Genomic DNA, 16,728 nt, shown 5'->3' with positions numbered 1-16,728 from the left:
TGTGGGCTGAATAAACTGTGAACAGCCTAGGGAAGAACAACTAACTAAAGGATTGAGTACTGAAGTCTAGGTCAATTATTCTTTCCAGAGTACAAATTAGAAGTTAAATAGCCAGGAATGGTGGCATATACTGTTAATCCCAGCACTCAGAAGAGGCAAAGACAGGTAGATGTCTGTGAGTTCTAGGCCAGCCTGGTCTACACAATGAGTTTTAGGACAACCACAGCTACATAACAGAGATAACATCTCAAAAAGTGAGGACTAGGGGCTGCCAGGATTTTTTGAAGCTTGGGCCAACTGAAATGAGTCTTAAGCGCAGCCTCGGCACTAAATCTTGTTGTTCTCAGTTGTTAGGACTGAATTATCTCCAAACTCATAAGCTGAAAACTCCCCCATACAATGTTATTAGGAATGAGTGTCTAGAAGAAGATTCAATCCTAGAACACTCAAGAACAGGATTTTATAAAAACATTTTTCTCTCTGTTTTCTGCCATGTAAGAACATAAGAGCATAGCTGACCATAGCCGGATAGTGGACCCTTTCCAGACTCCACAGTCTCCAGAACTGTGAGAAATAAAATTCTGTTGTCTAAACTATACCTGTCTATTTGTTATTGCAACCCAACCAAGATACCACGTGCAAACAGGGTCAAACACGAGTACATACTGTAGAAGTGGATCGCTCTAGTTGTAACTCCTAGAAAAAAATATTTAAAGCTTCAAGAGGAAATAACTGATTTTTAAGATAAGAGTTTACTGTATTGTCCAGTCTACTTTAGACCCCAGGGCTTGTGACCATCTCATTTCAGCCTAAGAAGATGGAAATACAGGTACAATGAACCTGCTGCCAAATTTTAATAGTCACAGTTAACTGAGTTTGATTGTATTTTATAATTATTTTTATTTAAGGGGCCAATTTCCTGAATAATGTTTAGTGCATTAGAACAGGAGCAAAACAAATTTCTAGTTACTGAAGCACAGATTTCTTCTCCTAGCAATACATGCATAAACATGTAGATACAAGACAAAATGTGGATGCATAGCGCAACTATTTAGGAATAGATTGTAAATATACAAAACCGAGTATAAAACTCCAGGATACCTTTCAAATCATCTCTCAATCTTTTATTTCACCTCATCCACACAAGACACTTAAAGTAGCTTGTTCCAATGTTGTTTAATAACATATCTGGATTAGTTCAGCCCAATAGCCTATCTCATTATGAGACAGGGAAAACTTAAAATACTTTAAGGAGTTCCTCACCCTGCTCTGATTCACTATAAACCAAAGTGAGTAGAGCATCCATTTATGATGTTCCTAGAGCAGCTATACCAGGGTGCAGTCTCTGGTGTTTGGCGAGAGCGGAGCGATACCTGAAGGCTTTTCCACAGTCACCACACCCAAAAACCCTCTCTCCTGACTGAATCTTCTGATGCTGAGTAGGGTAAGTGTTCCGGCTCAAAGTCCTTGGGCATTTGTTACAGCTGTCCGGTTTCTCTCCAGTGTGAGCACTCTGATGCTCAGGTAAGAGCACGCTCTGGGGAAACGATTCACGTCCCTTGCACTTATAGGGCTTCTCTCCTGCATGAGTCTGCTGATGCTGAGTCAGGTGGGAGTTCTGGCTAAAGGTTTTTTCACATTTGTTACACTGGTAGGGTTTTTCTTCTGTGTGAGTTTTTTGATGTTGTGCAAGAGATGAACAGTGTCGGAAGGTCTTACCACACTTGGGACACGCGTACGGCTTTGCTCCCGTGTGAATTCTCTTGTGCTGTGTAAGGTGTATTTTCTGGTTAAAGGCTCTGCCACATTCATTACACTTGTAAGGTCTTTCACCAGTATGGATTTTCTTATGCTGAATAAGTGAAGAGCCGTAGCTGAAGGTTTTCCCACATTCAGGACACTGATAAGGCTTCTCTCCAGTATGAATTCTCTCGTGCTTAGCAAGAGATGAGCTCCGAATAAAGGCTTTCCCACATTCCTTACATGCATAGGCTTTCTCCTGGGAGTGGGTTTTCTGATGCTGATGCAGGTTGGACAGGTAACTGAAAGCCTTTCCACACTCACTGCACTCAAAGGGTTTTTCTCGAGTATGAATTCTTCGGTGCTGAGTAAGGGATGAGCAGTAACTGAAGGCCTTCCCACAGTCACTGCACTTGTAGGGTCTCTCTCCTGTATGAATTTTCAGATGCTGGGCAAGGGATGACCAGTAACTGAAGGCTTTTCCACATTCTGCACAATCATAGGGCTTCTCACCAGTGTGTGTCTTCTGATGCTGAGTCAGGTTTGAGTGCTGACTGAAGGCTTTGCCACACTCATTGCACTCGTAAGGCTTCTCTCCTGTGTGAATCATATGGTGACGGATAAACGTTGAAGGCCCATTGAAGGCCTTCCCACACTCGTCACACTTATAGGTTTTCTCTCCAGTATGAATCTTTTGATGCTGAGTAAGGTGTGTGCTCCTGGTGAAGGTCTTTTCACATTCTTCACATTTGAAAGGTTTTTCTCCTGTATGAATTTTCTGGTGTTCCATAAAGTGACCTCTCTGGCTGAAGGACTTTCCACATTCATTACAAGTGTATGGCTTCTCTCCGGTGTGGATTCTCTGATGCTGAACAAGATGGGTCCTCTGACTAAAGGCTTTCCCACACTCATCACATTTGTAGGGCTTTTCTCCAGTGTGAATCCTTTGATGCTGAGTGAGAGACGGGCCCTCAATGAAGCCCTTTCCACACTGGTCACATTTGTACGGCTTATCTCCTGTATGGATTCTCTGATGATTGATAAGGTTTTCACTTCGGCTGAAAGCCTTGTTACATTCGTTACACTTGTAGGGCTTTTCTCCAGTGTGCGTTCTCCGATGGCGAGCGAGAGCGGAGCAGTAGGTAAAAGCTTTGCCACATTCGCCGCACTTGCACAGCTTCTCCTTCGGGGCGGGCTGTGAATTCTGCTTCACTCTTGTTTTGGTGGAAATTTGTTCTAGAACTCCTTCCGTTTGTGATACAAGGCTTGAACTCATGCCGAGACCGCTCTCACACGTGGGCGCTGTTCTCGCGGTTATTTCTACTTTCCTTGGCAGAGTCTGCTGGTTTGCCTGGAGTGACTCTAAACTCCTGCCAGACTTCCACGTTTCTAAGACACCGGAGCTGTAAGAACCAGCCCTTTTGCAGCCGTTTGTTAGGGCCTCAGAAGACAGATGTTCTTCAGAAATGTCAAGCTCTAAGGGTGACACACTATTTTCAGGTCTTATCTTCCAGTCTGAAAGAAAAAATTTTAAGAATGTTAAGATAAACTCCAAACAAATAGGAGAGACTTAACTAAAACTTATGATTGTTAGCCTGGAAACCAGAAGAATTCATCTTTGCTAAAAATTTAGAAGGAAATAATAATAATAATAATAATAATAAATAACAAATTCAAATCTACCATTTTGGAATTTGGAAATAAGACATGGAGGACTATATGGTGTAGGAGTGGAAGATGCCAAAATCAGCATTACACTAGGTTGCTCATGTATAAGATACAAAATTCCAGTTTAAGAGGAAAGAAAATAGTTGAAGTCACAGGAATGTTTATGAGAACAGCACAGAGTTGAGAAAAACCCTCAAAGGTGATAGAGTAAAAGAAAACACTTCTCCAGTTCAACTGGCAACAGGACGGTAAGAAAAGATACCATATTGGAAGTGCAGTCACAACCACTTCAAGCAAGAACAGAATGCAGACCCCATGCTGCCACGCTCTCCCCCCATATCTCCACAGGTAATGGGATAGTGTGCAATCAGTGTAGGTAGATTAACAGTAGAACTTCTTCAGCAAAAACATGGTCACTGTGCACAGCTTTAGCAATGTGTTTCAGACATGTTTTCACCAAGAGATACCCAGGAAATACGTTTGTATAGCAAAAAATCATAAAGAGTATCTTCTGAGGCTGATGAAATAGCTTCGTCAGTGAGGTACCTGTTACTGCTGCACCTGATAATGAGTCCAATCCCCCTGCCCCATACAGAATGAGAGTATTGCAAGTTGTCCTCTGGCCTCCACATAAACCTGCACTCCTGTGCAACACAAATAAAATAAATTCAATAAAGAATATCTGTAGACCCTGTGTGGCACATGAAGGCCATAGAGCCTTGTGCTGTTAAGAAAGAGAAAAGTGAGTGAGCCGGGCGGTGGTGGCGCACGCCTTTAATCCTAGCACTTGGGTGGCAGAGGCAGGTGGATCTCTGTGAGTGTGAGGCCAGCCTGGACCAAAGGACAAGTGCCAGGACAAGCTTTAAAGCTATACAGAGAAACCGTGTCTCGAAAAACAAAAAGGAGAGAGAAAAGTGTTTGAGAATTAATCACAAGTATGAAACACATGAAGGCAAAGTGATATCAACCACAACCAATGGCAACACAATGTCATATTCTCTACTCAATGATCAAGAGAATTGTCTAGGAAAAGGAATGAAGGATTAGAGAAAATTTTTAAAGTAAATGCTGATTATTATTGCACCTCTCACAGAAGCAATCTATAGTTTACTGCACACAAAAATCTACAGGCATTGGCTAACATATTCTTGTTTTGTTTTTGTTTTTTTCGAGACAGGGTTTCTCTGTAGCTTTAGAGCCTGTCCTGGAACTAGCTCTGTAGACCAGGCTGGCCTCGAACTCACAGAGATCCTCGTGCCTCTGCCTCCCGAGTGCTGGGATTAAAGGCGTGTGCCACCACCGCCCGGCTTAACATATTCTTATACAATATTTGGAGAAGTAATTGAGAGTGTTGATAAAAAAACCAAGCAGACCTGTGAGAAAAACCACACATCGGGATTGCAGGTCTTCAAGATATCCTCAAGAAGGAGATAATTGGGGGTTGGGGAAGTAGCTCGGTTAGGAACACTTACTATTCTTACAGGGAAGCTGGGTTTAGTTCCAGCACCTACAAAGTAGCTCACAATTGCCTGAAACTCCAGTTCCATCTGACATCCTCTTCTAATCTCTGTGAGCACCAGGCCTGTCTATGGCAAAGAAACATACATGTAGGCAAAACAGTCACATGTGCGCGTACACATACACATCCACCAAAATGAATAAATAATATTTCTAAGAAGTGCAGCAGAAACTATTACTAATAGGTCATATCAAGAGGATTAATAAATTTCAGAGATGAAAGTCAAGGTTGAGGCAATAATATATTTAGACACTGATAAAAAAGGATAATTAATGAGCATAAACAAATCTGCCAAGAACTCTGAGATAAGTTTCATAGTAAAATCTAAGAATCTGGAGAAGAAATTGAGATAAAATTTAAAGGCATAATTTAATAAAATTATAGCATAAAGTTACCCAGGCCTACAGGGGGAAAAAGGACATCCATACACAACAAGCATATAAAACTACAAATATACATGAATACTTCAGATAGTCAAGATGTGAAAATTACAAAAACAAAAACAAAAATAAAAAACACAATATTAGAAACTATGTATGTGGGAAAAATACCAACCCACATACATCAGAGAAAAACCCAAAAAGTCAGAAAAGCAAGTCTTGACATTTCAAACCCTGGAAGTAAATTAACCACGAAGATGTTACCCTGGGGCTGGAGAAGTGAGTCAGTAGTTTTAAAAAACTAGTTGCTCTTACAAAGGACCCAGGTTCAGTTCCTAACAGCCGTATGGTGGCTCACAACCATCAGTAACTCCAGTTTCAAGGTTCTGACACCCTCTTCTGAGCTCTGCAGGCTCTGTGGGCACCAGGCACACAAGTGATGCACAAACATACAAGCAGGCAAAATATCCATACACTTAAAATAAATCTAAAAAAAAAGATGGTTGAGGCTGGAGATAACTCAGTGGTTACAAACACTGGCTGCTCTTCCTGAGTACTGAGTTTGATCCCTGGAACTCACATGGAGGCTCACAACTATCTTTAACTCCACTCCCAAGGATCCAACACTTTCATCTGAACTCCAGGAGCAGTGCATGTATATTGTGACAGATAAGCATGCAGGTAAAGAACCCATACACACAAAATAACAAAATTAAAAATTAAAAACTGTTATCCTCAGAAAAGTTATCTTTTCAAACATTTCAAGACAGGCATGTGGTAATTTGAATGTAATTGGCCTCATAAGCTCAAAGAGAGTGGCACCTTTAAGAGGTGTGGCTTTGTTGAAGTAGGTGTGGCCTTGCTGGAAGAAGTGTGACACTGTGATGAGCTTTGAGATCTCCTATGCTCAAACTACTCCTAGTTCAGTTCACTTCCTATTGCCTGCAGATCAAGATGTAGGACTCCCAGCCCCTGCTCCAGCACCATGACTGCTGCACACTGCCATGTCCTCCCATGATGATAATGGACTATGCCTCGGAAACTATAAGCCAGCCCAATGAAATGCTTTTCTCTGTAAGAGACGCTGCAGCCATGGCAACTCTACACAGCAATAGACACCCTAAGACAAAGCATAACCTAAGGCAATTAGGATACTGCAGGACGCACTTAAAGGGATACAGTAAGCAAGAAAATGGAAAACAGCACAAGGAGAGTGCACGAGAGAATACATTTATTTCATGACAGGAATAGACGCACAAAGGGAGCCAGAAACAAACCCAGCAAGCCTCACACAGTAAAGCAAAAACCTCCTAATACCTACAGGGAACAAAGAAAAGAACTACAGCAATGATCCAGTCAACCAGAACAACCAACAAAACCATAGGACACTGCAAACTCTTCAATAACAACTTCAAATGCAAAAGGCCTCAACTCACCAATGTACAAACACAACTGACAGGATTATGAAACAAGATTCAACTATTTGTTGTCTGCTAGAAACACACTTTCCCTTCAAAGACACTTACAGGCAAAGGATGGAAATCAACACACCAGGCAAGTGCAAACTTTTAACTTACTCAGAGATCAACCTGCCTCTGCCTCCCAGTGCTGGGATTAAAAGAATGCACCACGACCACCACAACCACCATGACCACCACCATGACCACCATGACCACCATGACCACCATGACCACCATGACCACCATGACCACCATCACCACCATCACCACCATCACACCACCACTGGCTAAGCAAAGGCAAACTCATATTAAGCTAGCAGACCAATTTTGATACTGGATAAAGTAGACCCCAAACTGAAACTAGTCAGAATAGATAAAGAAAGCTACTACATATTAACAAAGGGGACAATTTATTTATTTATTTATTTATTTATTTATTTATTTATTTATTTTCGAGGCAGGGTTTCTCTGTAGCTTTTGGTTCCTGTCCTGGAACTAGCTCTTGTAGACCAGGCTGGTCTCGAACTCACAGAGATCCGCCTGCCTCTGCCTCCCGAGTGCTGGGATTAAAGGCGTGCGCCACCACCGCCCGGCAAAGGGGACAGTTTATTAAGAGGATATAACAAGTTGGTTTTGGTCATGATATTTACCACAGCAACAGAAAGGAAAGTAGGACAGTATAGGAACATGGAGGCAGGAGCTAAGTAGAAGCCATGGAGGAACACTGCTTGCTTACTTGCTCTTCAAAGCTCACTCAGCTTCCTTCTTACTGCAACTCAGGAGCACCCGCCCACCGGTGGCACCACCCACAGTGGGCGTGGCCCTCCCAGTTAATATTAATCAAGAAAATGCCCCACAGACTGTTTCTATACTGTTTTGAGTTCTGGCCTTGGCTTCTCAATAACGGACTACGACAGGAAGTTTAAGCCAAAACAACTTTCCTTCCCAAGTTGTTTTTGGTCATAATATTTACCACAGCAATAGAAAGCAAAGTAGGACAGAAGCCAAACCCAAAAGCACATGGCTAGAAATAATGATTAGGGCTGAAGGTAATGAAAGAGGGACTTAAAAGGACAATGCATAAAAGCAAAGAGCTAGTTCCTTGAAGAGATAAATAGATTGACAAATTTTAAGCTAAATCAACAAAAGGAACAGAAGATGCACCTTTGCAAAATTAGAGATTAAAAAGAAACTGTTTACAAAAGACACCAATGAAATCCAGAGGACTACTAGGGAATACATTGAAAATGTATTCAAAAATCCAGAAAATGTATTCAGAAAATCTTGGAGAAAGTATAAATTCCTAAATACATGTGAGTTAGCAAAATTAAATCAAGATAGACGCAATGTTTGCAGACCCATAACAGTAACGATATTGAAGCAGTAATTAAAAGTCTCTCCAAAAAGAGAAGTCCAGGACCAAACGAGTTTATTGACGAATTCTACCAAACTTTGAAGAAGAGCTAAGACTATACTTCTCAAACTTTTCCACAAAGCAGAAACGGAGGTCAATACCACCAAACTCATTTTACAAAGCTAGTTATTACTCTGATATCAAAACCAGATAAAGACAAAACAACAACAAAGTATAGACTAATTTCCCTGATAAATATAGGTACAAAAACTTGCAACAAAATACTTGCTGGCCAAATTCAAGAACACTTTAAGATCACAGATAGCAACCACATTGCTTTTTACCCCAGGACTGCAAAGCTGATTCAATATATACAAATCTGTTAATAAAATAAGATGTAAATAGACTAAGGACAAAAATCACATGATCAGCTCAATATATGCAGAAAAGGCATTTGAGAAAGTTCAATATCCCTTTACCAGGACAGTCCTGAAGAAACTAAGAATACAAGGAACATAATGGTGCTGCAAATGTCAATTTCATGTTTTGGGTCCCCCCCCCCCCCGAGACAGGGTTTGTCTGTGTAGCCTTGGCTGTCCTGGAATTTGCTCTGTAGACCAGGCTGCCCTCAAACTCAGAGATTCACCTGACTCTGCTTCCCGGGAGCTGGGATTAAAGGCGTGCACCACTACTTCCTGACTATGATTCCATTTTCTCTATGGCTGAATAAAATTCCATTGTGTAGATACATCACATTTTCTTCATCGATTCTTGTGTTCACAGGCATGCTGTACTATTGTGAATAGTACAGCAATAAACAGAGTGACTAGATTATTCCTGAGTCAGAACCTGGAAGAAATTCCTTGTGCAGTTTGGGAACTGATGACTTAGAAGAAAATAATTCAGAAGCTCAAGGACAGAATGATAAAGTAACAGAATATGAAACCATGCTTGAGAGTAAGAATAGAGTAAGTGCTTTAAAAAAGAAAAGCCTGCAGGTGTGGAACTAATTTTTATTTTAGTTTGGTTGGGAACAAAGAAAAGAGACTGAATGAGAGCCAGCAGTGAGTAAAAGCATCTGGAAACAGCATGTGTTTCTGTTTGATGCTAACAGATGGAACCTAAAGCAGAAAGTGAGGAGACAACCCTGGACCAAAAGTAAACGGGGACAGAGTACAGAGTACAGGCTGAGAGGCCTGCTTTAGAGCAATCAGGATGGATGCCTCCTAAAAGAGAATGGAAAACAGAATCTCCTCTCCACAGGTGATGCTCTGAGTGCACGTCTACACCGTCACCTCTCACCACGCTGGCAGCTGGAGAGCAGTCCTCCGTGGTCACACACTACTCACCTTCCATGGAACCAACAGGAACGCACGACTCCTCAGTCCATGGCTCTGTCCCTTGTTCTAGCTGGGAAATCATATCAGGTTTGGAAACCTGGAGTCCTGCTCAGAGGGAGGAAAAAAAGGAATCTGTCTGCAATGAGGAAAAAGCACCACATCAGAACGCAATCTCACCACTCTGGAAGATACTCCACTTGGGAAAAATCTGGTGGGAAGGACAGCATACGACTGTATGAACAATGGGGCAGCTGAGAAGCTGATCTGAAGAGAGAATGATTAGTTTGCTGCTCCACTTAATAATGAGGAGAAACTTCCAAAATTTAGAATTGTTAGTTCCTAAACTTAGATGTCAGTCACATCTAAGCACCTAAAGTGTCTCCCACATTCCGTCTAACTTTGGGGCCACCCCCATCTGCAGAGACCAGGTGTGTTCCCTCCTCCACATAACCCATCAAAACTTGGGGCCACCCTACCCACAGAGACAAGGTGTATGTTTGCCTCGCACCGTTTCCGTTACCTACAGAGACCAGGTACATACCCTCTCCCCACATCCTGATCTTTATTAGGGAGCATTCCCCTCACCTATAGAGACGAGGTGTGTATAATTTTCCAGTGTCACATCTCTGAACAAATCTCTCTGTGTGGGATCCAGGTGTCTCCATTCCTCCTGGGTGAAGTTCACGACAACATCCTTAAAGGTCACTGATTCCTAGAACATCAAATGTTCTACTGCTTAGACTCAGAAAATAAAAAAAATTAATAATATCCATAAAAGCAAAGCAGGTGATAAAAGTGAAACCGGTAGGTCACTAGGATGTTCACTTTTGGAAAAACTTAAATAGTACTGTTGTGTGATAGTCGCAAAATGCATGAAAATGTACTGCTGTAATTGGTGTAATAAGAAGCTAAATGGCCAACAGCTAGGCAGGAGGCATAGGTGGGACTTCCACGCAGAGAATTCTGGGAAGAAGGCAGAGTGGCCAGCCAGACATGGATGAAGCAGCATGGGCAGTACAGGGAGCTGAGGTAACAAGCCACGTGACAGAATGTAGATTAAAATAAATGGGTTGCTGGGCGATGGTGGCGCACGCCTTTAATCCCAGCACTTGGGAGGCAGAGGCAGGCGGATCTCTGTGAGTTCGAGACCAGCCTGGTCTACAGAGCTAGTTCCAGGACAGGCTCCAAAGCCACAGAGAAACCCTGTCTCGAAAAACCAAAATAAAATAAAATAAAATAAATGGGTTAATTTAAGTTATAAGAGCTAGTGGGATGAGCTTAAGCTAAAGCTGAGCTTTCATAATTAATAATAAATCTCTATGTCATTATTTGTGAGCTGGTGGTCCAAAAAATTAATAATAATCTATATAGTACCTTGCCCAAAGGATTGGTGTCAAGACTAAAATAAATGTGCCCTGTGGAGGGTGGTAATGTAGGCCACTGGTAAAGCATGGACGTGGCCCTAGGTTCAATCTGCAGCACCAAAACCAAAACCTTTTTTCCCTGTAAAGTACCTAATTTAGGTACCTAAGTAGGTGCTCAGGTGTTACTGGCCAATGCTGTCCTTGTTCTTCCTCCACACCTGAGTACTAAGACATAGCAAATATTAATATTATAGCTGCTATGATCAATAACACTTTTACTATATATAATGTGCAGGAATATCCAACAACTTTATTACAGAATGAGATGGATGAGGAGACTTGCCCTATTGCATTTTGGGGGGGGGGTGTGAGTGGGTGAATTTTGAGACAGGGTTTCTCTGTGTGATAACCCTGGCTGGCCCTGGCTGGCCGAAAGCTCAGTGATTAGACCGCCACTGCCTCCCCAGTGCTGTGACTAAAGGCATGTGCCACTGCACCTAGCTGACTTATTACATTCAAAGGACACCAAAGTATAAAGTAATTGAAGCAGTGCCATGTCATAGAATAAAATTCAGTAAGAAGACAGCAGCTCAGAATAGGCCCTGTGTTTAAGCATTTCTCAAATTAATTAAGATACAAGCAATTAATCACTAAATCATATCATTACAATTAACTTGGCCAAAAAAAAATTAAAGTAAGATCTGTACATCTTCACAACATACCTAAATATTCCTGTGGGCTTAAAGATTATGTTATGGGGTGGCTGATTTGAGAGATGGTCCTGCTGGCCACTGCCTCCCAAGCGTTGGGAAACTCAAGGTCTGTGCCACTATACCAGTTTCATTTTGAATTTTTGGCCTCTATGGTTTTGAGCAAACTAAGGCTCTGTGATTATAGTAACAATAGGAAACTAACATATGTACTGGACACTTCACCGAATATGAACAAATTTACCTCCCTCTATAGTAGTACTCTCTGATTATTCATAAGACAGCTAATATTCTGAGCAAAAGAAAAGTCAAAATGAATCTTAGTAAATTTGAAAAGATTCAAGTCACACAAAGTGTGTTTTCTGACCATGGATCTGTTCACTCACTACTTAGAAGATGATAATGGTTTTATGAATTTCCATGTATGTTAAAACTTATCCAGTTACAGGTGGCCTCTACATCTGTGGATTCAAGCAACTGTGGATTAAATATGTTCGAAGAACATGCACAGATATTGTTCTTGTCATTATCCCCTAAACAATACAGCAGAACAACTCCATAATGTTTATGCTGTCTTTATGGGGATTAGCTAAGTGCCTAGGAAGACTAGCGTACACAGCAGGCTGGGGACAGGTTATATGCAGATATTGTGCCCTAAGAGAAGGGCTTGAGGATCTACATGTTTTGGAATCTGTTAGGTGTCCTAGAACCAATTCCTCCAGGATACAGAAGAATGACAGTATACTTTAAATACATGCAGTTTATTGTCACAGTATTCCTCAAAAAAAGTGATGCCAGAAGTACTCAAGTTGAAATTGGGAAGAACTGGGGTGGGCAGGCTGAATAAGAATAGGGAACTTGATGAAGGGGGGTTTGAGGTTGATTAAGGCCTGTGGGAAAATACTCTCTCTCCCTCTCCCTCTCTCTTCCTTCCTTCCTTCCTTCCTTTCTTTTGTCTAAGTTCTCAAGAAGATACATTTTCCAAACAACTTTATGAGGTCCTATTTCCTATACTGAAATCTATTATGAATTACAGATGACCTAGAGAATTAAGCCTTCACACTTCTTATTAGATATTCAAGATCTTTCATATTCTGACCAAATTCAATTATTTTTTAATTTTTCAAAAGAAGTCATCTCCTCCAAATCTTTCTCAATCTATGACAGCAGTACGTACCTGCACACCTCTGCTTATAACCTTTTCCATACCTAGACTCGGTTTCTCACTCCAATTTTCACATGTCACTTGTCCTTCAGAGAGTACAATTCCCCACCATCCATGCAACGCTCTGTCCCTTACAAACCGCACACACCTCTCCATTCCCTCAGATCCGCAGCCCTCGTTTCACCTTCCATAAATTCGCCTATTTAGATTTTTATTGGCCATTTTACTCCAGTCAAGTAAAGAATTAAATGTTGCGCTTCTCCCCCCCACCCGCAGTTACAAGATACTAAGTAAGAGGTAAACGGTGACTGCATCCTTGAAACTGGAGAGGCAGAGAAGGATCCAGGTGAGATCACAGGGCAGATGAGATCCCAGAAAAACTTACCAGTGATGATTCAGGGGTAAATACACCTCACAATAAAAGATACATTATTCTAAGAAGTGACATGGCACTTAAGAAAATCTCAACTTACCCGAAAACTAGTTGATGGGAGTAGAGGATGTCCCTCGTGGAGACCGGTGGATTCTGCAAAGGACAGACCTAAGGAGAAAGAGGCCATGGTGAATATGACTACTCTGTTGCTGCAAGCAATCCAGAAAAAAAAAAAAAAACAAAAAACCTCACCTTTCTTCCGAGAAATACCATGTCTCTCCTTCCTTTATGTCTGAATCCCCCAATGCCCCAAAAAAGTCAACTGAGGTCTCTATACTGTCCTGAGTAGGCTCAGAAGGAAAAACACACTGCCTTAAGATTCAGCTTTCTCTCTTGATGTTTAACTACTCACATAGTACATACAGCTAAATCTGAGGTCCTCCTTAAGTAAAGCAAGACATTCCTGCTCCCTTTTCTCTGCTACACAGAAAAGGTCAATAAACAGCAGGAAATGAAGGTGAATGCCTTTAATCCCAGCACCAAGGAAGCAAAAACTTGTGGATCTCTGAGTTTAGCGACACACACAATGCACACAGTTGTGCAATCACACATACCTAATGAAAGTAAAGACGTGTAGGCAAGTACTAATACACATAAGATAAAAATAAATCTAAAAAAAAATTAACAAATAGTAACAGATTATACTCTCAGGTATTTTTAAAGGAACATTTAAAGAACTGTCTTTTTAGGCACCATAATGTAAGAAATATGTTAACTAGGAAGTCTAGAGATCTTACATGGACCTATCTAAGGAAATGAGGCCAGGTTTCTTGAAGGAGAACTTGGGAGTTCTAGGAGCTGAATTCGCAAGTAAGGGCAGCACTGTGGAAGAATGGACAGTCTCTAGTGCTTTTTAAGATCACAAGAACAGGCATTTTTGGTAAAAGGAACTAAAAACCAAACATGTTGTTTGCACCCAAAATGGCGAGTTTAGGGCCACAGTTGCACCAGCACAAGCTTGAAAAATTGCTATCTGCAAGGTATTTCAAAACTTATCTTTGCATTAAGAAATAAAACACCTTTTTTCTAACTACAATTTATTATTCTAAAATGTAATAAAGAAAAATATCAAGAGGATCAGATATTTTGAACTGTTGTTGTTTTATGTCGGGGAGACAGAATTAATTCTTCCAAGGCTCTTCCGATGATGTAATCGGTTTCTTTACCCCTAACCACATTGCTTCCTCCTCCCACCTCTCAGTTCGGTCCCCTCCAGCCGGCTCTGCCGTGATAGTCCCCATTACCTGCCATCTCAGGAGCTCTACGTGTTCCGCTAGAACTTGGACACGTGGGTACCCAGGCAGCTTCAGTCTGGGGCTTGAATGTCCCGCTCCCCTCCCAGGGTGGGTGCCTTATGCCCTCCGTGGTTGGCCTAAAAGGCACAGGTTGTAGTCTGCAGCACGCGTCTTACAGTCGCACCTCAGACCCATACAGGGTAGCCAGGAGGTCCTGCCCAAGAGCGGAGAGCACAGGGGAGGACTGAATTACTACAGAGAAACACACAGTAGAACGGGAAGGAGCAGCTCTGCCCTGTAGCAGAGACTCTACTAAGAGTCTGGCTAGGCTCCCTCCACCGGGTCCGCAACCTCCTACTTCCCCGGCGGCAGACACCTGTTGCGGGCACGCCAGAAGGCGGGCTGTCCCGCACCTCAGCGTGCACGGCCCAGAACAAAGGAACAAAGCCTTGGGGAACAGGCGGGCCCCGGCATCGCCGAGGGGAGGCGCGCCCCCTTCCCTGACTTCCCGGCTTCCTCCCGCGCAGGCCTCATTACGACGTGACGTCACACTCCTAGGACACTGGCGGTTGCCATGGTGATACCTGGACTCCAATCTAGTGATGCATTCCTTAGGCTCCTGGATCCAGAAGCTTGGGGTGGTCACTTTGGACTCAGGACGTGAGCCTACGCCGTAGAACTGACCAAATACCCACCTCTTTCCACGCCCACAGTCGGCTTAGCGATCACTTCCGGTCGGGCAGACCCTTCCCCTTTTTTCCCCCCCTCCCTCCAGCACAGACGCGCGCCCCACCGTGGAGCACAGAGGACCACAATTCCCAAAATGCAACGCGCGGCGTTTCTCAATTACTTTTTCCAGGCTTCCAGCCTCACCTGGTGGGTCGGGAGGTTGCACCTAGCTAATATTTGTGTCTGATTGCTTGCATTGTGAGTAGAGGTAGTCATACCGGTCTTTAAAACAAAGACAGATACACACACCCGCAAGGTTTTGGGTCGGGGATGTTGGCGCACGGCATCACGCTCCTCAGAAAGCCCGCGAACTTGTTAAGTAGATATGACTGGACTTGAATTCAGGGTCCGCCTTCTCCACCCCCCAAGGGTCAGGACCTCCGACACTGAAAATTTCAAAACGCAAGCGCACATTTCACCATTCAGCCTTACGTTTATTACCTGGCCTGCATTCTTCTTTTTAGGATTTTTGTCGTTTTGAAATATATCTGTCGTTACCCACTGAATTGTTTTCATGTCTTCGAAAAATGACCCACTTTTTTTTTTAATGCTAAAGAAAACAGAAGGAGATGGTGGTACAGTATTTTAATGCTCTCTGCTTGTTTCTTTGCCTAGCACCTAAGGAGAATCTGCTGGTGTGCCCTTGACGTACACAAAAGACTGCAACAAACAGATTTTTTTTCTTCAAAGGTGTGACACACGCAACTAAAGGCCTCTTATGTTCCCAGTTATTTGACAGAAGGGCTAAAACGTCTTCCCTCCTTGGCTGACAGCACCGGACCTAGAAGTGGTATGCTACCCATGAAGAAGTTAAGGAAAGGGAAGATATTTAGAGAAATGGTTGCAACAAGACATTAGATAAAAAGGAAATGCAAACATAGCAAGCATTTATTTTTTTTTAAGATTTGTTATGTGCCTGTGTTTGTGCACGTTTGTGAAGGGGGGATACTTCAGTGTTCAGAGAATGATGTGGGAGCCCCTGGAACTAGAGTTACAGGAGATTGTGATCCACTGGATATGGCTACTAGAAACCCCTGAACCGTCTCTCCAGCCCCCAGCATGTTTTATATGTGGCAACTCTTGGAGGCATATTGGCGAAAACGGAACTGCTGGCGAGGAACAGTACAGAAAACTGTTTGGAAGTGTCTCTATGATTTCAAAGAAAAATAAAACTGAGTAAAAGAAGGAATAGACATGAAGACAGAAAGCCAAAGCATGCATAATAGGAAGGAGGGATGGGATAAATAGCAGCTGTCAACACTTCCTGGGTAGCAGGCCAAGTAACAAGTGTCTTGCATCTAGTAAGTCAATTCTTTTTTTTTTTTTTTTTTTTTTTTTTTTTGGATTTTTCGAGACAGGGTTTCTCCTTAGCTTTTTGGTTCCTGTCCTGGAACTAGCTCTTGTAGACCAGGCTGGCTAGTAAGTCAATTCTTAAAGCACTTAAGTGGAGATACTTTTCTCTATTGTTCCTATTGTACACAATGGACATTAAGTAACACCTTGAATAATTTGCTTTAGGTTGCATAGACAGCAAACAAGACTGCTAGGTTACTATAGATAGTTGGTAGACAAGGGAAGGAATTAGGAGTTTACCTAAGGCCTTTTCAAGAATAAGTAATTTTATTTCTGAG

At 42.3% G+C, this 16,728-nt stretch overlaps 1 protein-coding gene across 1 annotated transcript; it reads right to left on the bottom strand.

The window, feature by feature from the left end:
• Positions 1-1,133: 1,133 nt before the first annotated feature.
• On the bottom strand, positions 1,134-14,571 carry Znf184 (zinc finger protein 184). Its single transcript, XM_057787747.1, has 5 exons — positions 14,378-14,571; positions 13,174-13,241; positions 10,047-10,173; positions 9,471-9,566; positions 1,134-3,255 (listed from the first exon to the last, which is right to left on the bottom strand). The coding sequence occupies exons 1-5, from the start codon at positions 14,382-14,384 to the stop codon at positions 1,307-1,309; spliced, it is 2,247 nt and encodes a 748-aa protein (XP_057643730.1). The 5' UTR covers positions 14,385-14,571; the 3' UTR covers positions 1,134-1,306.
• Between the last annotated feature and the right edge of the window lie 2,157 nt (positions 14,572-16,728).

This window comes from Chionomys nivalis, chromosome 13 (assembly GCF_950005125.1).
Source record: "Chionomys nivalis chromosome 13, mChiNiv1.1, whole genome shotgun sequence".
Taxonomy (NCBI): domain Eukaryota; kingdom Metazoa; phylum Chordata; class Mammalia; order Rodentia; family Cricetidae; genus Chionomys; species Chionomys nivalis.
Note: the sequence above shows the minus strand (reverse complement) of the source record. Positions and strands in the feature narration are given on the sequence as shown.

What these genes read in the sequence shown, in the direction of transcription:
- Znf184 (XM_057787747.1), bottom strand. An exon ending in TACACACCTCGTCTCTATAG is followed by an intron (nt 9,567 to 10,046) that starts GTGAGGGGAATG and finishes CCCTCTGAGCAG; the next exon opens with GACTCCAGGTTTCCAAACCT. An exon ending in TCCTGTTGGTTCCATGGAAG is followed by an intron (nt 3,256 to 9,470) that starts GTGAGTAGTGTG and finishes TTTTTCTTTCAG; the next exon opens with ACTGGAAGATAAGACCTGAA.